The sequence below is a fragment of the Gossypium arboreum genome, chromosome 6 (assembly GCF_025698485.1).
Source record: "Gossypium arboreum isolate Shixiya-1 chromosome 6, ASM2569848v2, whole genome shotgun sequence".
Taxonomy (NCBI): Eukaryota; Viridiplantae; Streptophyta; class Magnoliopsida; order Malvales; family Malvaceae; genus Gossypium; species Gossypium arboreum.
Window position 1 is genome coordinate 136,844,176 of NC_069075.1, and position 21,047 is coordinate 136,865,222.

Here is a 21,047-nt window from a genome sequence, read left to right on the forward strand (position 1 = left end):
TGTTAAATTTGGGTGGGTTGAGCTATTCCCACATGGAATGTATGGTGGTACGGTGGAGTGTAGTGGTTGGTGGGTTGAGTAGTCTCCCCAAATGGGCTTGCATATGTTATTGATGTTGCATGTATTTTGAAATGGGCCTATGGGCCATCATTATCTGAATAAGGGCTAAGGCCCGGTTTATTGTAATCTGAAAAGGGCTCGGCCCATACCATCATTACTGAATGGGCTTAGGCCCAATGGGCTTGAGTGACTTGGACTTTGAATGGGTTTTCCTTACACATTGAGTTTCCCCAAACTCACCCTTTTATTTTCATCCACGCAGAAATCCCCAACCATAGTGGGCTTGAGTCGTGAGGGAATTGAGATGGCCACCCGCTCGAAAGTTTGATTTTCTTTCGTGAACTGGACATCCTTTTAATTACGTTTGAGGTTTTGGGCTTTTAAATGTAATAAGGCCGCTTATTTATTTTTGATAGTTTTATATGTTTTATTAAGATAGGTAATATTTATATTTGATTGTTGAAATTGGATAGCTTTAAGGCGCGTTTTCAAAAAACAAGAATTGTTTTCAAAATAACACAAAACAAGCAAAGCTTCCATAATGAAGATATTTTCCAAAGTTAATCACTTTTCATAAAAATGACTTAATCAAATCGGTTTCCTAGAAATATACATGACGTTAAGGTATGGCAATGGTGGTTTGCATGTCAGGATTGGATCAGAAGGAGTTTGGTATAGCGATCCGATGGACTCACCTCCTCTTTTAGGTTTCCTACGGTGCATGACTTCCATTCACTTTAACCCTTAATGAATTAATCTTTTGAACATCAAGTACGATTTTCGGACTTAGAATGAATTTTTTTATGTTTTTGATGTGGCATGCTGGATCCGCCATAACTTCGGTCGGGTTTGGGGTGCTACAAATACTCTTGAAGAGCATATGGCGTGACAAATAGAATTCTCAAGTACTTGAAGAAAACTCCGGACACGGCTTAATGTTTAAGAAGACACAAGATGAATCATTAAGATTTTTACAGACTCTAGTTGAATGGAGATCTCACCGAAAGAAGATCCACTAGTGGGTCTTGCACTTTTGTTTGGGGTAACCTTACAACTTGGAGAAGTAAGAAACAATCTGTTGTTTCAAGAAGTAGTCTTGAAGTGAATTTAGAGCACTAGCTTTGGGGATATCTGAAGGAATTTGGCTACTTAAATTACTAAAAGAACTTGGCACAAATCGGGAGGATCACTTTGAAGTTTTGTGTGATAATCAATCGCCATTCAGATTGCCAAGAACCCGATTCAACATGACCGAACAAAGCATGTTGAAATTGATAGGCATTTTATTCTTGATCAAGTCAACAAAAAGATGACCACTCTTTCTTACATTCCTTCGAAGGACAGATTGCAGACATTCTTACCAAGGCTTTGCCAAAACACATGTTCAATAAATTCCTATTCAAGTGGGATTATACAATGTATATTCTCCAACTTGAGAGGGAGTGTAGGAATATTCGTAAATATTTTAGGAATATTTTGTAGATATTTTTTTATTAAAATCCCTTATTTTAAGGGATCATATCTCCTATTTAGTATCTTTCCTAACTTAGAGTTTCCTAAAGTAGTGTCATAGGTTGTATATAAAAAATACTCTGATTTCTACAAAAATTTATACTAATTATTCTTTATTTCATATGTACTACATAAGTTTTTCTAGTAACCAAACGTGTCATATGTTAATTATTTATTAGTATTGAATATCTCTAGCAGTTTACTAACAGTTATTATGTGTTATTTGGTATTATAAAGAAGGGGAAAAGGGAGTGTACCTTGGGTATTATGTATTCCAGTACCATTGGTGTGTTGGAAGACTTATGTAATGTGTTGTTGGCAGTAAAGATTATTGGATTGGGCTCTATGTTTCATTTGGTTCTTGTGTTTTAAGGATTTACAGGTTAAGGTTGGGAAAGAGTTTTAGGTTTCCTACCAAGGGGCAATGGACATAGATGATTAGGCCCTACATATAATTACTGAAAAAAGAAAACATAAGAAAATAGGTGCTGTCAATGGGCACTGGGCAGGTAACTGAAATTAGACTAAATCGACATCACAAATTTCAAAAGAGCAGTACCACAACACAATACAATACAAGATTTACAAACGTGAATAGCTTTCTTTCCAATTTAAGTACCAGTTGAGTTGATACATGCACGGGGTGTTGCCTTACTCGTGGTTCCAACTTCCAGGTTCCCAAGTCTAGGCGCCAGATTTGAGGGATTTATATTATTCAGAATGAGAAGTCCAATATATCAACCCACTGCGGTGGAAAATTTGAATTAACGAAGTTACTGAGTTGATGGCACAACATTTAACACATAAAGAATGTGTTAAGATGACGTTGGCAGTATATGTATGCATCGTTATTTGTTTGTATCATTCTCATATGGGGCACATTCCTCGTCACATTGGAAAAATTATACAAAGTAGCCTAACATGACATGGATGATTATTGCAATTCAAGATCTGGAAAAAGATTTACCTTATTAAGACAAACACGCACTGTAAGACACCTGCAGTACCGGTCCACACTGAAGGACCAGATTTCACCAGAGAATCTTGTATCAATAAGCCTACTGAAGCAGCCAATGAAACAAAGGATACCACATAAGCAACGAAAAGCCAGAGCTTCAACCTGTTGCAATGAAGGATTAGTATCCATCAACCAGAATAAGCAATCACAGGAGTAGTGTAACTCCCATAAAAAGAGTCCAGCGTTATAACACACAACAACAGATACTGATTATCTCATTCCATCTCAAGCAATTAGAAATTTGCCATATAAACAATCTCAATATCAGCAATTGACACAATTATCTCAAACCAAGCATGTAGAAGTCAACCATGGAAATCAAAAGCTTAAATACAATTAGTAATTCCCTGCAGCTTTAATTCAAACAAAGCCAAATCCTTGTGCTGAATGTCCAATTCCAGTCACATATTATGAAACTGTCGCACACAGGTAGCAAAGGCAGATCAAGGTAATTAAATTCCACCAAACACAAGGGTGAACTTAGCAAATCATGTTCAATGCATATGAATATCCCATATCTATGATATTCGGACTCGGGTACAAGTGTTGAATATGGGCATGTGTCCTATATAGATGTGATAAATTCTTTTTGAGTTTTTCTAAGTGTTCAGAAGATCCTAGGAAGGTCACCCCATAATTATATCCAGATATGCATTGGACATGGGCGTTAAACCCAGATCCTTGGAAAAAAAATGAAGAGTAGAAGTAACATAGGTCCATATACCATCCTACTTTTGGAGGATAGCAACAATACAAGGAACAGAATATGGTTACATTTTACAGCCAACCATTTTAAATGGTTAAGCAAAATGATTGTCAAGCTTTCTTTTAACAAATCATATCACAACTTTGCTCACAACTTTGCTCACAACAATGGAACTGGAATGAAAAGAAAGGAGACTTCAAAAAGCTTAAGGGCATTTACTGTGTCAAGAAAATTCAGTAGTGACTTGTACTGAATAAACTAGTTCAGGTAACTGGGTAGTTTCTATGGTTGATAGAACTAAAAGGAAAGAAGAATGGTTTTCCCAAAGCCCATCCTAAGACTGAAATGAAAATATAAAGCACAAAATATATCAAGACATGTTTCATGAGAACAAAAAGACTATTTAAATTTTAGATCATCCTTGTTTAAGCAAATGGATCATAAACTGCAGAGAACACCTCTCACATTATCTTCATCCCATCAGTTTTCTTGTATTTTGATCCTGATAAAGTAAAATAAAACTTCCAACTCTTCAAATTACAACGAAAACTTGTAACTTAGTATATTTCAGTTTTAGGATTTTCAATAACAAAAATTTGTTCAATCAGCTAACAAGTATAAAAACTTCAATTTAACCTGAAAAGATCAAACTCAAATTAACATCAGTTAGGAATAGTAAGACCTAAGTAATTACTTAAATTTCCAAACAACGGCAAAATGACTACGATTTTAGCAAAATTAAATGTAGCAAGAAGCATAACCAAACTATAAAAAGCAGATCAAACACAAATTCGATCAGAAAAATAAAATCAACAAAAAAAACAGCAACTAATTGAAAGAAATTGAGAAAAATTAGCTAACCTCCATTCGCCATCGTCATAAGGAGAGTAATCAATGTCGTCTTTTTTAACACAATTGAACATCACAGCCGCTAAAGATGCAAATATTCCTAAAAATAAAAAGAAATAATCAGCCACAAAACATGGATAAAAAATATCTGGAAAAAAAAAAGAAATTATGGTATACCAGGTAGATAGTGGACGAAAGAGACATTGACGGAGCTACAAACGACGGCGTCAACCCAAAACCACCAGCCGGTACCGAACACAGCGCCCGCGACGCCAGGGCCAAAGATCGCCCACAGTTCCCCTAAATCCATTTGATTATAGTTAAACTAACAAATTAGTAAGGATGAAATAACGACTCAATTTCCTCTCACTTATTTTAATTTAAACCCTCTCTCTTGTCAACGAAGTATTCGCAGCAAGCCAAAGGCATAAGCTTTCGATTTTTTTATATACTGTTCAATTTTTATATGAGTTTTACTTTCTTTTCTTTTTTTTTTAGTTTGGATATTTTATTTTAGTTTTTTCTTTATATTTATTGATTTTATTTTGTAGTTATTGGAAAATATTTATCTAACTTTACTATAATTATATTATATTTATATTTGTAAACTTCAAAAAATCTTCTTTAAATACAACCGATGTTTAAGTTATTATTTTACCCTTTTTTCACTCTTTCCATTAGTTTTGATGTTTAGAGAGTATTTTTAATAGAGCAATTTATTAATAATTAAATTATATTTTTAATACCTTGATCAAATTTGCAATAATCAATTTGATTTAAACTACTTTTAAGTGTTATAAAAATTTAAAAACAAAATTTTAAAATGGTTTGAACTTTTACTAACGTTTTTATAGCAATCTCAAAGTATCGATACCAAAACCTAATTTTTATAAGATCAATATTAGAAAAATTTTTGACTATTAGTGTTTTCAAGTGGAGAGATACATGTGTTTGCATATTTATGCAACATGAGTCTTAATGTTTTGGCCAATGTAGATACGAAGTATATACTTAATTATATTACGAATTTATAAGGGACATCATTTATTTCACTTTCAAGTCAAGAATAGATACTTTTAAATAGATTTATTCATGGGTTGGGTTATCCATATAGGCCCGAAGGCCCATTTAAAATTTTAGAATATTTGGGTAAAAATGTTAGGTCCGAAAAATAAGTTTGGACAAAAAAATTAGGCTTGATTAAAATATAAATCAGGCTTAAATATTAAACATTCAAGGCCTGAGCCTAGTCTGGCTTGGTTTTAAGTTTATAATATTTTATATTTTATTATTTTTATATATTATGTAATTTAGAACATATTAAAAAATAAATTTATATAAAATATATAATACAACTCTTATAGCATCTGCCATGATTTCTATTTGTAAAGTCAGAAATTTTTTTAGGGCCGGAAATAAATTATATAATTTTATAATAGTAAAAGTATAATTTTTTTCATTTCAATAATCTATATTTTATAATTTTTAGAGAGTTAAATTAAAATTTTATTATTTTTAGAGAAATTAAAGTATAATTTTACTATTATTAATTTAATTTTTTTATAAATTATAAATAACCTAAATAAAAAATTTTCGGATTCACCTGCAAATCCCCTAAATCCACCACCCCCGATCATCATGTAGACAACTATTTCAACAGAATTACAATGAAGTATAGCCTTATGATTTTGGTTCAGCTTCAATTATCCTTAATTCCACGTTGTCGAAACCATTTTTATTTTGAAAAACGGGGATCGACTTTTAAACAATGTATGGAGTCGCCACCAATCCTTTTTGTTTAGGTGTGATCGGGTCACCCTGTGGTCGATCATTTTAATAAAACATTTTGGTTTATTAAAATAACGTTTTTGGTCTACGAAAAACTAGAAGACAAATTCGGAAGTCGGTTACGCGCGAGAAAGGATTAGCACCCTCGCAATTGCCAAAATTGGTATCGTATTGATCGATTAACGTCCTAATGTTGAAATTTTGAAAAGATTTTAAAATACAATCATTAAAAACGTTTGGATAACTTGAATTGGATATTGAGATTCTCTCGTTTAGAATGGATAAAATATTACGTCCAGCATGATTAGATACAATATTTCGAACCCTCGACACAAGATCATCTTATTCTTAGGATTTCCAAAACACATGCACTTAAAACTTTTAAAAAGGATATTTTGCTATTCGGCCCAAACGGTAAATCGAAACCCAGCACGATTGGGCACAATTTATCGAATTTCTAAATATGAAACATTGCCTCATTTTAATTTGAGAAAGCATGGATGAAATTTCAAAAGGATATTATGTATTTTAGTCGAATGGAAAATCGAAGCCCAGCACAATTGGGCACGACCTCCCAAACCCCCAAACACAAAATATTGCCTCTTTTTAATTTAAAAAAAAACATGAATGAAATTTCAAAAGGATATTCTGCATTTTAGTTGAATGAAAAATCGAAACCCAGCACGATAGGGCACGATTCCTCGAACTCCCAAACACGAAATATTTCCTTACGTTGAGAGAGTTCTTTGAAACGCGGGTGATTATAAAAACGATCTAAAGTATATAAAATAATTTAAAAAAAATATTTTCCATTGAAAATAAAATAATATATAAAACTCTATAAAAATAATATATAAACAATTCAAAATATATAATGTGTAAAAAAGTTTGAGATACATAATATATGAAAATATTAAAGTAAATAATGTGTAAAAATTTGAAATGAGCGTTGTATAAAAAGCTAAAATAGATAATAACAAAAATGTAAAATAAATAAATAAATAAATAGAATGTTAATAACAAGAGTAAAAAACATATATAAGAAAAATAATAATGAAAATAATATTAGTATATAAATAGAAATAAAAATATAATAAATAGAAATATAATAATAGTAGAAATATAAATAGATAAATAAAATTAGATAAATAATGATAGTATTAGAATAAAAATAAATATAAATAGAAACATAAAAATAATAGCAATAATATATTAAATTAGCTAATTTGATAATAAAATAGTGAAAATAAAAAAAGATTAAATCGAACCTTAAAGCAAAATTCTAGGGCAAATCAAAGATAAATAAAAGAAAATGGACCAATTTGAACGTGTGAATAACAAGGAGGGACCAAAAGGGAAATAATCCCCACCCTCCAAAACACACAGCTTCAAGGAAGACCAAAATGTAGTCAAAACAAATTTTAGGGCCAAAATTAAGAATAATGAAAACTTAATTGCAAAACAAATAAAAATAGAAGGGCTAAAAGCAATCGGACGAATTTAGAAAAACAAAAAAACTGAAATGAAATGGACAAAATTCCCAAGTATTTGAAAGAAAAAATAAAATAATTCAATTCCAATGGAAATAGGAAAAGAGTGAATAATCCAACTCCAAATTGAAGTAGGAATACCAAAAGTCCTCCAAAGGTAATTCCTCCTCCTTTCAAAAAACAAAATACCTCTATTTATATACATGGGGTTTACTAAAAATAGTCTAATTAATTTAATAATAAAATAAAATAAAATAAAAATAATATCTTTCTATTTTTAGCCTTTTACCACGTCAACAAATTTGATAACCCCTTGGCTTTCTCCATCTTTCTGATTTGGCCACAATTTAATGATTGTCTTTCAATTTGGCCCTTTTTGACTTGTTTTCGACCGATTGCATCCTTTGGCTTCGGTTGTTATTTTTTCGGGTCCAGGCCAAAATTGGCTTATTACACACATTATTATCTTTGTTCTATGCTTGAATTCTGCATCTTCTTTCTCCTATTTTTATGTTTCAATTATAGTTTATTTTTACAGAGAGTTCATTCTAACACTTTATTTAATATATTATAAATTGTTTAATACTTAGTTTTTAATTTATTATAAATCACATAAACTAAAATATTTCAAATACACTAAAATGGAAAGCTTAAAATAAGAAATTTAGTCTTTATACTTTTATTTTTAAGAATTTAGTTCTCTACTTTTCATATTTCAAATTCAGGTCCAATTGTTAATATTATTCAAATTATTTTTGCCTAAATTCAAGTTTATTACAAGATTTTTCTTTTAGTTTACATTGCTATCATGTGAATAATTTTTATTTCAAAATATCCTACCAATAAATTTAGAAAAATTAGCAGATATTAATAATTAAACTGAATTGAAATTTGAAAAATCGAGAGATTAAATTTCTAAAAAATATAGGGATTAAATTTAAAATTTGTAAAGAATATAGAGACTTATGACATATTTTAACCAAATGAAAACGTTACTCTTGAATTTAATTAATAAAAACATATTTTGGTGCATCGGTTTAAAACTAATTTAATAATTTTTGTGTTGAATCCATCTACACGTAGGATACCTTAGAATTTTTCCAAAGCTGGAAAACACGTCAGCGCTGACTAGAAAAACAAAAAGAAATAGAGGCCAGATAATAATATCTACACACACGCAAGGGGGTTGTATCTCATCGTTTCAAACCAATATCCACATGCCACGTGGTAAAATCAGGTGAGTACACGAAAATATGTATTGCGTCAGCCACATCCTATCTAAACCCCACTTAAAACGAACCGTCCTCTCCTCCTTGCCCGCATAAAACGCGAATCTCTCTCTTATTATTTATTACTATAATAACATTTCCTTATCTTCCTATTTCTATTTCTATTTCTATTTCTATTTCGCTCTCTTCCAAAGTTCCCAAAAAGAAACGAAGAACAACGCACACTTTGAAACGGATCTGAAAGCTGAACCACAATATACTGAAAACCTACTCTTTATTTACTCTCCTTTTTTTGGTTCTTCTGTCTCTTTTGCATGCAAAAGACTGGTAGTGTAGCTTGATTTTTAGGGTTAGGGTTTTGTGTTTATGAGGGTTCGGAGATAGGGTTAAGATTAGGGTTTAGGATAGGACTACGGTTCGACGGTTATGGGATGCGAAGGGCGCGTTGGGGATTTGGGGAGCCCTATGCCACTGGCATAAGAAGATGATGGGTAGGAGTGCGGACGGAGGTTGCGGCACTGAGGAGAGGCCTTGCCGCCCAATTTCTAGTGTTTCCGGTCGGAATCCGGCGTGGAAACCTGAGAATGCGTTGAAGCGATTGTCATTTGATGATGTCGGTGTCGATTTCTTTTCTCAGGCAGGTAAAGTTCTTTCTGAACGTTCCCCTTTTGATAAACCTGAAGGTGGCTCCATTTCCGAGTTGAGTGTGCCTACGCTGCCTAGTGGATTGGCAAGTTTGTTAAAGCAGGCTGATAGTAGGAAGAAGCATAAGAAGTCGCATTCTGGAGCGGACAAGAAGTCTTCGAAACAAAAGGAAAAGAAGCAAGGTGGAAGCATTTGGGTTGAAACAAAAGAGTATTTTAGGGACTTGGCATTACAGGATATTGACGCTTTGTTTAAGATTACACCGTCTAGCTCTTTAGCTGCTAGGAAGAAGTGTTTTATTATTCCGTATGTTGGCGATGAGCCGAGGGTGAATTGGAATTTGGATGCTGACGTGCGCGAGAAGGCAAGCGTGAGTTGTGGAGAGCATTTAAATGTTAGGAATGAAAATGGCGGTGTTGGAAAAGAAGAGGAGAAGGTGGTGGTCGAGGAGGAGGCTGAGCAGTTAATGGAAATTGATAGTGTGGAAACGCAAGCTCAGTTTTCACTAAAGGAAGAAAGAGGATGTTCTGTTTCAGATTCATCTAGTGGCTTAGGCTGGCTTTTAGGGTCTAGGAGTAGGAGATTGACATCAGAGCGGCCTTCTAAGAAGAGGAAGCTCCTTGGAGATGATGACGGGCTGAAGAAGGTATTAGTCGCGTGTCAATGTGATGGGAATTCATCTTTATGTCATTTTTGTTGCACTGATGATACCAGAAAAGAATCGAACAGATTGGTTGTTTGCTGTTCTTGTAAGGTTGCTGTTCATCAAAAGTGTTATGGTGTCCAAAATGACGTTGATAGTTCTTGGTTATGTTCTTGGTGTAAACAGAAAAATGATAGCAATGATGCCGGGAAACCCTGTACACTTTGTCCAAAGCAGGGCGGTGCTTTAAAGCCCATCCAAAAGAGTGATGAAAATAGTGGGTCTATGGAATTTGCTCACATGTTTTGTTCGATCTGGATGCCTGAGGTTTATGTAGAAGACTTGACAAAGATGGAACCAATTATTAATGTGGGAGAAGTAAAGGAAACTAGAAAGAAATTAGTCTGTAATGTATGCAGGGTGAAGTATGGTGCTTGTGTCCCATGCAGTCATGGTATGTTTGTTGCTACCTTTTCTTTTAGATCACCTTGCTTCTCTTTTTCTGGTTGGTGCACAAGGAGAACGTCCTTTTATTCAAATCTTTGGTTATTTTTGACATCCATTAGTATAGACATTTGCAATTGTAAAACATGTTCTTTGAAGTGCTTCCTATCAAGCATGATGGCTTAAATAAAAGAAGAATTTTTTTGCCATGGTATCACCTAAGTAGATGCTTCTTGTTATTAGAAAATGTCTTTATTTCCTTTATTTACTGTTTATACAAATAATTTCCACACGCTCTCTTTTCCCACATTTTAACAGAAATTGACATAGTGTGTTTGAAACACAGTAAGTTGGATGATTCAAATTAAAGAGCCTATCTAAAACATTTGCCCTTTCTGTTAAGGGTGAATGATTGCTTTGCTGCCTTTTGTGCTAGATTGATCTCACTTTTTCATCCCCTGGCGACTTCTTCCGGTTCCATATTTTGATGCAGCAATTTCTTCCACAGTTATGAAATAGTCTCATCATTTAATTGTATCTAAGTATCTGCATGATGAATTTCTGCTAGGGAGAAGATATAGATGTCTACAACATTTTGTTGCTTTTTCATTGTCAGGAATATTATCAGTGGCAGTTGGAACATAAACTTAGATATTTCTCATAAAAAGAGTGGGTGTGAGGCTAGATGTTTAATTTTGAGGTTGTAATGTTTTGCTTACAAACAAGAAAAATGGTAACTTAAGGCTTTGTGGTGCGAGACTTTTTTAGTAGCTGTGGTATTTAAATATCCAGCTTTCTGGCTTTCCATGGTTCTTGGCAGCTTTTGGTTTATAGTTTACATCCATGTGGTATAGAATTTGGTAAAGCTTGATTAGAATCGCTGTTTCTGGAATCCTTATTTATAGAAAGTTTGCGTTCCTTTTTGTGTTTTGAATGTGGGGTAACAGATAAGCCACTTATTGGATGTGCAATTGCAGAATTTATTCTCTTAATAACGTGAATTACTTGGAATGGAGCTTCTAGAAGTAGGATGTTTGATGGAAAATATTCACCAACTTCTTTGGGTATTATCTTCCATTGTTAATTTTGTAACTCTTCCCTTCTTCCAGTAAAGTATTTTTTGGTTTGAGTAGTTTTTGAGAGTACCATGAAGAAGGACGCAATGTAATTTGGCATTCCTCCTTGGACATATGAGGAAGAAAGATGCAAGAAGAGAATGAAACAAACATGATGAGGATTGGAGAAAATTCGAATGTTAAAAAGAAACAATAGATAAAATATTTGAAAGTTGAGTTAAAAGTTGAAAGTTCAATCATGCAACTACTTTCACCTTGTTTCTTTGGTCAACTACTTTGTCTTTTTCTTTTGCTGGTTTGGTTTATTTTGTTTCATTTTTACATATTTTAGATCAGTTAGGATACTTGGGAATCAGTTTATCTACTTTTATTGGCCAACAAGCTGCTTGATTATTTGTAGGATTTTACTTTCTTTCAAATACTCAGAACCAAAACATTAATAATACATGTTCCTTTCATAAAAATGTCAAATAATGGAAGGGTAAAATAATTTGGATGAATTCCTCTGCTTCTGCCTGTATCCTCATTGCAGATCCTTTATAACCATATCACTCTATCCGGGATTCCAAATAGTTGACATTTCAGACACATTCATACCCTTAGGAACTGCTTATGCTGACATTTTGGGGTTTTTGCTGAAGATCTTTTGGTTTGTTTACACGGTATCGGAAGGGTATCACCATATCTATACACGACCCTGAGCTAGTTAGGAAGTGTAATGTTTGTGATCTCATAACTTCCACCATTGTTTGTGGGTTCTTGCCCCTGAAATCTGCTTTGGTGCCTTGAATTCCCGTTAACAGTTGCTTTTCTCTGGGGTATAATAACTGTTGTCAGGGATTTTAGGAACTGAAGGGTGAGTAGTATTTTGATAAATTCCCTCATTCTGGTTTGAGTCCAATCATTATATTTTTGTTTTCTGTTGGAAGCTGAAACTGATGCTTCTGAGTTTCAAAGGGACTGTACTGAGGTCACGGATTAATTTTCCTTATTGTAGAGCTGCTGCTAGAACTCCCTGAAGGAAAGCATGCTTATGCTTTTCAGGATTGCAATGTGTTTTTACGTTATTATGTGTCATTTAAACATTAGATTTACATGGTATATTTACCTCCCATGTCCTTAATATCTGTTTTTCTTTTTGTTTTGTTATACTAATTATGTATGTAGCCCGCAGCATAGTTAATGGTTTATCAAATAATGCAGTTCTGAGAAAAAACTAAAATGATCTTGAAGTAAACAATCATGTACATTTTATCTTTCATGATGTTGGGCACCTAGCTGCAATTGAACAATTTTTGCTAACTTAATTAGTGTGCCACTTTAAGGCTGAAATATTTGCTATCCTTGCATGTTTGTTTTCTGTTGTTTATTAATCCTCTATTTTGAACATGTATATAATGCTTCGACTTGTGATGGATGCTTTTTTTGGGTGTTTTTTTCAGGCACTTGCAGAAACTCATTCCATCCTCTATGTGCAAGAGAAGCCGGGCATAGAATGGAAGTTTGGGCAAGATACGGGTGTGATAATGTAATTCTTTTTTTTTCCCTTCTTTTTTATGGAGTTGTTTTGCTATTATTGATTAGTAGTTACTTTGCTCTTATTTTAGGTTTTCTCATCATAAATCTTCAGCTATTCTTAGTGTTTTTACAGATCGAGATGCGGGCATTTTGTTCTAAGCATTCAGAAATCCGGAATAACAGCAGTTCCCCACAGCTTGGAGAACTTTGTGCAGCCGCTAATGACTTTTCTATAGCCAACCAGTTCTCTCCAACATCTACGGAAAAATCTCAAAATTTAAAAATTGGCCATAAAGATGAAGACAAAATTACAGTGGACATACATGATCCAGATGACAACTCTGATAAATCTGGTGATGGTGAATTGCAAGAGATAGGCTTCTTTGATACCAGATTAGATGCCCGAGTTTTGTCAGAATACGGTGACTTGCAGCAGCTTGTTGATATGGGGCTGCTGGAGAGGAGCAATATAAATGATCATGACCCATCTGACCCCCATAATTTTGCACTGGTTTTGAAGAAGGTATCTAGTCCAGTACGCAAAGGATTTGTAGGTTTTTTCTCAATGTTTGGAAAGCCACAGATTATTATTTGACTCACAATCTACAATTTATGCAGCTGATTGCCCAAGGAAAAGTCAATGTAAAAGATTTAGCATTGGAGGTTGGACTCTCGGATGACTCTTTGAGTGCTTCATTAGATGTAATACCTACAATCATGTGCTTCTTTATACCCAAATTGTTTTTGGAAATCAGTTTTAGCTATCATTTTGTGCTTTTATCTTCCTTTAATTTTCTTTAATGTTACTTTTGGTCTTTCTTTCTTCAGGGTGATAGCTTGGCACCCGACTTGCAAGGCAAATTAATGAAATGGCTCAAAAATCATGCTTATATGGGCTCTTCCCCCCAAAAGTTAAAAGTTAAGATAAAGCCTTTGATGTCATCCAAGGATGAGACTGGAGCAACTGATGGTTATGACGATATAATGGACTTTATGTCTGATATAACAAATCCTGTTGCTGTTAAGTCTGTGCCTCCTCGGAGAAGAACCAAGAGCAATGCGAGGATTTTGAGGGATAATGAAGTAATATGCTCATCAGATGAAATTATTAATGACAATGGTTTAGTGATGGATAAAGTTATGGTTGATAGCCTTGCCAAGGAAGAATTATATGATTTAAGTGAAGCATCCATTCTCGATGCCATTGGAAAGGTTAGATATCAATTTTTAATATTAGCTTCAAGGTCTTTTGACAAGTTAACTTTTAATCCTTTTAATTGATTATACTGTAGAATTGTCTTTGAACCAACATTTACATCTTATGTTTTCTTTTTGTTGATAATAATTGCTGGTTGTATTAATTCCATGGGTTTTTCTTCATGATTGGTATCTTTTCCTCATTTATTATGTACATTGGTTGCTGACTAGTAGCATTTCAGGTGCTTTTTTCTTTTAGAGCCCATTTTCTGTGCTGTTGGGCTGTTTCCATTTAACTAGATACTTTAGTCATTGACATTGATTATACTTCAAACAACTTTTGTGCATATTGCTTTATGTTTATGCATCCTTTCTCTTTTTTTTTGTTTGTTTGTTTGGAGTTTTTTTTTTTTTGGGGGATGAGTTTTATGGAGTTGGTTTAGATGAGGGTGCACAAGGGATACTTTGTTTTTGTTTTAGTCGTCTGGTTTATTATAGCTCCTCCCCTTGTAACATAGAGCCCCTTCTCTTCCAATTGCTTTGACTTAGAATTTGTTTAGTGTTTAGATATTCCCTTTATCCCCAATCAAATTCGTCCTAATTGTGTATTCCATTGTATGGATGGACATTGTAGTTGTAGTTTATAGTATGATTCTAGAAAGTTGCTTGCTGGTGCTGCTTTTGAGTAGATACATTCCTGCTTACAAATCTATTCTGCTCCCTGTGATTCCTTTTTGTCCATCAATTTGAGTTTTAGAGAGAGTTGGCCTGCCCCACCTGTTAAGGTGCAATAGTTGTGAAAGTGAAGAGTTTCCTTGTGATGTATAAAACTATTAATTTAATCTATTATATTAATATGAACATTGAATGGTGAATTACAGAGGATATACTTTGAGAAGATTTTATGTTTTACTTCATCTTAAGGGAAGCTGATGCTTATTTTTTCTTTTTATTACAACTGTTTTTTTTCCTTTTAAGATGTGTTCATGTAATTATGATGTGCACTTTGTTTCCTTTAATGAATCAAAAAGTGCAAAAAAGAACTTGAAATGTTTAAGATAGTGCCCAAGTGCTTTAATTTCGCACTGATTTCTTCTTTCAATGTCTCAAGGTTTTATAGAAGAAACGGCTTTGGAAATAGTATGCTTATGCGCCATTATCTAGTCATGTGTTCCTTTTATATCTGCTTTTATAGGTTTTATTTTATTTTATGCCCTTTCTTTATTTAGTTCCCCTCTTACCTTTTGTTTTCTTTTGCTTAAGTGGGTATTTTTTTTTTCATTTGTGTAGAATTCAGCAAAGCCTGATGATTCCCTGGACTCCTCAGACAGGCATTTGCCTGCATCTGAAGGTACTTTTTTTTGAATTATTTTCTGTTATGTATGTAATACCCTTTGTCAAAATCATATTCTTGATCTGGTTCACATTTGTGGGTTAAGTAATGCACTCTCGTTCTAAGTGCTGGTATTTTGATATTTCAATTCTTTTCATGTATACGCTTGCAGTTGTTCTTTCATTCTTTCTATTTTAATTCCAGGGGGTTTGTCTTTCAAATTTTTGGTTTGCAAGGAACATACTTGTAGGAAAATTGATTAATTTTCTTTTTCCTTTTTCGGTGCTTTTGCTGCTAAAGTTCATGATGAGTTCCAAGAGAGAGAGTTTATGTGTCTAAGCTGTTTATAGTGGCCAAAAGTTTTCCTTTTTCTTTTACGTCATGTCAGTCAAAGTGGATTTACATGTTTCTGATTTTTATGTTGAAGTAAAGAATTATTAGCTTGCTTTATGAAATATTTACTTCTGTATATGTTGCCAAAAGCTAGGCAGATGAATGTCTATTTTCTAGATTTGTACTTATGTGTCAGTGAAATGCTTGGTTTTGTACTTTTTGCTGTACTGTTTCGGGTTCTGATTTTCTTGATCTGGTATGTTCAGATTTTATTTTGGTTGCCATGCTGCTTTATTCTAGATATATGGCTTCCCTTGTAAATTTCTTTCTTGGTGATTTTGTTTGAGCTGATTGTTACACTGTTGGCTTCATATGCCATGGTCAGTGTAAATAGACCATTGTTATTATTGTCCTGGTGTTCATGCGTTATGCAGAACAGATTCACATGTTAAGGCTGGTAAGTCAATGACTTGTTAGATAACTAACATTAAGGCTAGATCTTAGCATTTCTTATAGTCCTAACTTTTTGTTGAAGTATGACTCTGACATCACTTTGGAAGGATAAATTACAAAACGTTCTTGTAATAACTAACATTAAGGCTAGATCTTAGCATTTCTTCTTAGCATTTGTTCTTGCATGTTTACAAATATCCTCCCAAGGATTTTGTAAGACTATACACTTTCTAGTTTCTCCCTTAATTTGTTTTAAAAATAGTCGTTTACCTCCTGAAATTAGAAAGTAATATTTGACATTTGCCTGAAGGTGAAACAAGTTCATGTTTTCAGAAATGTGGGGCAATTATAATTAGGCAATATGGTCAAAGGATTGTTTGTACAATATGAAATACCTTTGCTGGCATCTCCTCTTCTTTTTGCCCCAAAGTTTCTGTTATTATGTTGTTTTCTGTTAATGGGCATAGTGTATCAAATAATTTCTTGTCTCTAATGATTTTGATATAGTTTGCATCTGTAACTTAAAATTTTATGATTTAACAGGAAATTCACCTGATCTCTCAAATGATGGCTTCTCTGAAAGGAGTCGATCAGAGATGGCAGCAACTCCTGAGAAGATTACAGTAGCAACTTCAGAACAAGAAAGTTCCATTTTCCCAATTGTGAATCTCATGTAAGCTTTGTGAAAAGACATTTGTTAAATCTATAGTCTATAGGTCTCTCTCTTAATTGAATTGATGTTTGTTTATCGTTTACAGGAGCTTTTCTTCTATTTTGATGAGATATTTTCTCATTCTTTGATAATTTTGTATTGCAGAAGTGAAGAGTTTTCTAATTTTTATATCCACCCCTATATACGCAAGAAATTTCTTCAGATGCACGATAAATTTATTTGTAACAACAGAGTAGGCAAGTTTGAAGACGGAATGAACACATTAAATGAGTTGGATGGTAAGTTTCGTGTCATTAGTTAGTCAGCAGTTTCTTCTTTCTTTGTGCTAGTTGTTTTGGACACGACTCAGGTCTGACTAGCTGCACTTTGCCAGGTAAAAGGGAGAGAGATTGCTCTTGCTTGGTGGCAGCTTCTACCGACAGTGTTCATTCTAGTCATGAAAGTGAACATCCCAAGTGCAATGAGAAGAGTTGTACACCTGATGATTTAGATTTTTTTATTAAGGCTAGGAAATTGAGATCTCTCAAATTGTCTCCGAAGGATGAAGTGGAAGGGGAAATTATATATTATCAGGATAGATTAATGCACAACATAATTGCTAGAAATTGTGTTACAGGTATTCAAATTTTCCACTAGTGTTCTTTTGTGTGTATGTTTGTGCTGTTTCACGCTGATTTATAACAATAGAACGTGTATTTTGTACGATGTTCTCCTTGCAGATAATCTGGTTTCTAGAGTTGCTAAAAGTCTACCGGTTGAGGTTGAAGCTGCAAGGGAACAAAGATGGGATGCTGTGCTTGCAAATCAATATCTTTATGATATAAGAGAAGCAAAGAAGCAGGGCCGTAAAGAGAGAAGGCATAAGGAGGCACAAGCTGTATTGGCTGCTGCAACTGCTGCTGCAGCTGCTTCTTCCAGAAATTCACTATCAAGGAAAGATGGTGAAGATTCTAGTCAGCAAGAGGTTATTCTCATGATCTTTTTTCTTTCTATGAAATTTTCTCATACCTCCAGATAAGCATGCTATTTTACTTTATTTACCTTTGTAGAATATATTGAAGCTGAATGCTTGTGCTGGGAGAGCTGGCATTAGCTTGCAGCAAAGATCAAAAGATGCTTGGGATGCTGTTCCACGAATTTCATCTGGGAAGTACTCTGATATCGTTCAGTCGGTGTCAGATTTTTCTAAAGAACATCCTAGGTCATGTGACATCTGCCGACGGTCTGAGACATTACTAAATCCTATTTTAGTCTGTTCTGGATGCAAGGTTTTCTAGCTTGGAACCATTATTTTTTCTTTCCTAAATGGAAATTCTCTTCATCTGTTAGGGTTTTTGAGTTAGTTCTGCTTACAGGTTGCTGTTCACTTGGATTGCTATCGCAGTGTTAAGGAACCTTTGGGTCCTTGGTGTTGTGAATTATGTGAAGAATTGTTCTCATCAAGATCCTCCGAAGCTACATCTCTAAATTTTTGGGAGATATCTTATCCTGCTGCTCATTGTGGTTTATGTGGTGGTACTACCGGTGCTTTTAGGAAATCTGTGGATGGCCAGTGGGTACATGCTTTCTGTGCTGAGGTGATTTTTCCTTACCCCTTGGTCATTAACATTTCTTCTCTTATTCAATCAAATGAGATGAAGTGAACTTTTCCTACTATTTTGTAGTGGGTTCTTGAGTCAACGTTCAGAAGGGGACAAGTAAATCCTGTAGAAGGAATGGTATGTATGCATGATAAGGCATTAGATAATTGCTAATTTGAGAGTTTAATAGATCTTACTTAAATTTATATGGAAATGGAATATCAGGAGAAGGCTTCAAGGGGGGTTGACATTTGTTGTATATGCCATCGAAAGCATGGTGCATGCATAAAGGTGAGTTTTGTGGACATTTTCTTTCTTCTTTCTGAAAAGATATTTGCTTTTTGTACTTGGTATTTTCTACAAGTTGTTGCCTAAGATACTTTGTAGCTAAGCAGGTATGGTTTTGTTCTTTGCAGTGTAGTTATAATCACTGTCAGACCACTTTTCATCCCTCCTGTGCTAGAAGCGCAGGCTTCTGTATGAATGTTATGCTTGCTGGTGGGAAATTCCAGCGCAATGCTTTTTGTGAAAAGCACAGTGTGGAACAGAGAGCAAAGGTTTAAATTTGACTTTTGTATAAAATTGTTGAATCGATAGTTTTTGGTTATTTTTCCTTATCTGTTGAACAATTTCTGTAGGCTGAAACTCAGAAGCATGGAGTTGAAGAGTTGAAAAACATGAAGCAAATTCGGGTAAGGGCATTCATGTTTAGTTTTAGTTTTTTGCCTTGCACTACTTTTGGTGTTACAACTTACATTATTGTATGAGTCTGTGTGGATTCTCCTCTACAGGTTAAACTGGAGAGGTTACGCCTTCTTTGTGATAGAATCATCAAACGAGAAAAATTGAAGGTAGTTGTTAGAAATGGTAAAACTATTCTCTTGTTTTGCTGATGTGATTGCTGCTTAGAGGGGGTTTTCTATTTGTACGACTAAATATGAGAATGTGATTATGAATGTTTGCAGCGGGAGTTGGTTGTTTGCTCGCATGAAATACTTGCACGCAAAAGAGATCATGTTACTCGTTCACTGCTTTTTCATAGTCCTTTTCATCCAGATGTTAGCTCAGAATCTGCAACAACTTCCCTCAAAGGTCACACGGATGGTTACAGATCATGCAGTGAATCGATGAGATCAGATGATATAACTGTAGATAGTACTCTTTCAGTTAAACACCAAATAAAGATTCCTGTGTCCGTGGAAAATGATCAAAGGACTGATGATAGTTCCACATCACAGAGCCCTTTTGTCCCAAAGCCAATGGATAGGGTTAGATTCTCTGGGAAGCAGATCCCTCATAGATATTCGCTTGCATCTCGTAACAGTTTAGATAATGCTGAAAGGAACTTAAAACTAAGGAAGGTATGGTTCTTTCTTTCTTTCCTTTTTTTGGAGTCGTTATTTGTTTCTCTCACACGTGTGTGTATACACACGCAACCTAAAAGGAATCTCGGCTGATGGTTGCCTTGTGGTGAATCTCAGCCAATTGAAACATTTGAAAAGGAGTTGGTAATGACATCAGATGAAGCATCGATGAAGAATTCGCGGTTACCAAAAGGATATTGTTACGTCCCCGTTGATTGTCTTCCTAAGGAGAAGCAGCACGCACAGGATGCTTGTTCTGATGGACAATTGGAGCACAATGGATAAGGCTGAGTCAATACCTGGATGTTTCGATTGCCTATGATGAGTGATGACAATCTATGCCACTTTATAACTGCTTTCCACGCAGGTGACTTGCTTATCAGATTATGAAGGCGGTAAATAAGGCAGCAAAATCAGTGCTGAGATGTTGAGTGGGGGAGCTGCATTGTGTGGCTGGTGATGGGGGTGGATATGTGGAGTTCTGGCGTCATTGTTGTATATTCACCAACAGTTATAATCGTACAGTGGGTGAGCGTTCATTCCATCATATCATGTTTTGGCAAGTCTTCAAGGTCAGGGTCTTAGGGATTGAGGATCGCAGATTGGTGATTTGTTTATTGTACCTCTTTTTAATACGGCGAAGGTACGTATTGCCCACAATGCGTGCTCTGTATAGGTATTCAGATATGTATTTAATGTCAACCTGCAAAGAAAATGGTGCCCAGCGAGAGATCCATACAGGGATATGCCGATTCTTTCCTTTGGTTTATGATTATTTTCATCTGCTCTTGGTTTGTTGTCTTTAGCTGATCAGTGTTAAGGTAAAATCTAATAAAACCAAAATTTACAAGTACAAAAATTATATATATATTTTTTCAAAGAGAGCTGATATGAAATTGTTTATGTTAACTAATGATACATGGTAATTTGTGTATTCTTGTTTATGTTTTAACTATGATATTTTATGTACAAATAATGGACATGTTATAATTATTTTAGATGTATGTATTCTTATTATGTTTGCGATTTTTGCCCTTGTATACTATGATCATGTCGAATCTCTTGAAATTATATAAGTCTCTATTTTCAAATCTTCTAACCCTGCGTGGATATTTACTTTTATGTTGTTTGATCAA

At 34.3% G+C, this 21,047-nt stretch overlaps 2 protein-coding genes across 5 annotated transcripts; one reads left to right on the forward strand and one right to left on the reverse strand.

Moving 5' to 3' along the window:
* Positions 1-2,058: 2,058 nt before the first annotated feature.
* On the reverse strand, positions 2,059-4,614 carry LOC108486095 (uncharacterized). The gene is made up of 4 exons (XM_017789917.2): positions 4,323-4,614; positions 4,158-4,245; positions 2,540-2,692; positions 2,059-2,317 (listed from the first exon to the last, which is right to left on the reverse strand). Exons 1-4 carry the CDS (start codon positions 4,453-4,455, stop codon positions 2,284-2,286), a joined length of 408 nt encoding a protein of 135 aa, XP_017645406.1. The 5' UTR covers positions 4,456-4,614; the 3' UTR covers positions 2,059-2,283.
* A 4,100-nt stretch (positions 4,615-8,714) lies between these two features.
* On the forward strand, positions 8,715-20,904 carry LOC108486155 (uncharacterized). 4 transcript variants are annotated; one of them, XM_017790019.2, is made up of 19 exons: positions 8,715-10,394; positions 12,903-12,988; positions 13,091-13,501; positions 13,597-13,680; positions 13,807-14,190; positions 15,466-15,526; positions 16,838-16,967; positions 17,112-17,245; positions 17,341-17,583; positions 17,687-17,931; positions 18,017-18,235; positions 18,323-18,544; positions 18,632-18,685; positions 18,773-18,838; positions 18,964-19,104; positions 19,186-19,239; positions 19,339-19,398; positions 19,513-19,908; positions 20,029-20,904. In XM_017790019.2, exons 1-19 carry the CDS (start codon positions 9,137-9,139, stop codon positions 20,194-20,196), a joined length of 4,416 nt encoding a protein of 1,471 aa, XP_017645508.1. In that variant the 5' UTR covers positions 8,715-9,136; the 3' UTR covers positions 20,197-20,904. The 4 variants fall into 4 exon arrangements, with proteins under 4 accessions (XP_017645508.1, XP_017645509.1, XP_052885495.1 ...); XM_017790020.2 differs by having other exon boundaries at positions 13,112-13,501; XM_053029535.1 differs by having other exon boundaries at positions 12,903-13,501.
* Positions 20,905-21,047: the final 143 nt, after the last annotated feature.

Excerpts from the sequence above, each read along its gene's own strand:
- LOC108486155 (XM_053029535.1), top strand. The coding sequence starts at position 9,137 with ATGATGGGTAGGAGTGCGGACGGAGGTTGCGGCACTGAGGAGAGGCCT. Across the intron at positions 14,191-15,465 it reads TTCTCGATGCCATTGGAAAG|AATTCAGCAAAGCCTGATGA; the intron begins GTTAGATATCAA and ends TCATTTGTGTAG. Across the intron at positions 15,527-16,837 it reads GCATTTGCCTGCATCTGAAG|GAAATTCACCTGATCTCTCA; the intron begins GTACTTTTTTTT and ends ATGATTTAACAG.
- LOC108486095 (XM_017789917.2), bottom strand. The coding sequence starts at position 4,455 with ATGGATTTAGGGGAACTGTGGGCGATCTTTGGCCCTGGCGTCGCGGGC. Across the intron at positions 4,246-4,322 it reads TTTCGTCCACTATCTACCTG|GAATATTTGCATCTTTAGCG; the intron begins GTATACCATAAT and ends TTTTATTTTTAG. Across the intron at positions 2,693-4,157 it reads TATGACGATGGCGAATGGAG|GTTGAAGCTCTGGCTTTTCG; the intron begins GTTAGCTAATTT and ends TCATTGCAACAG.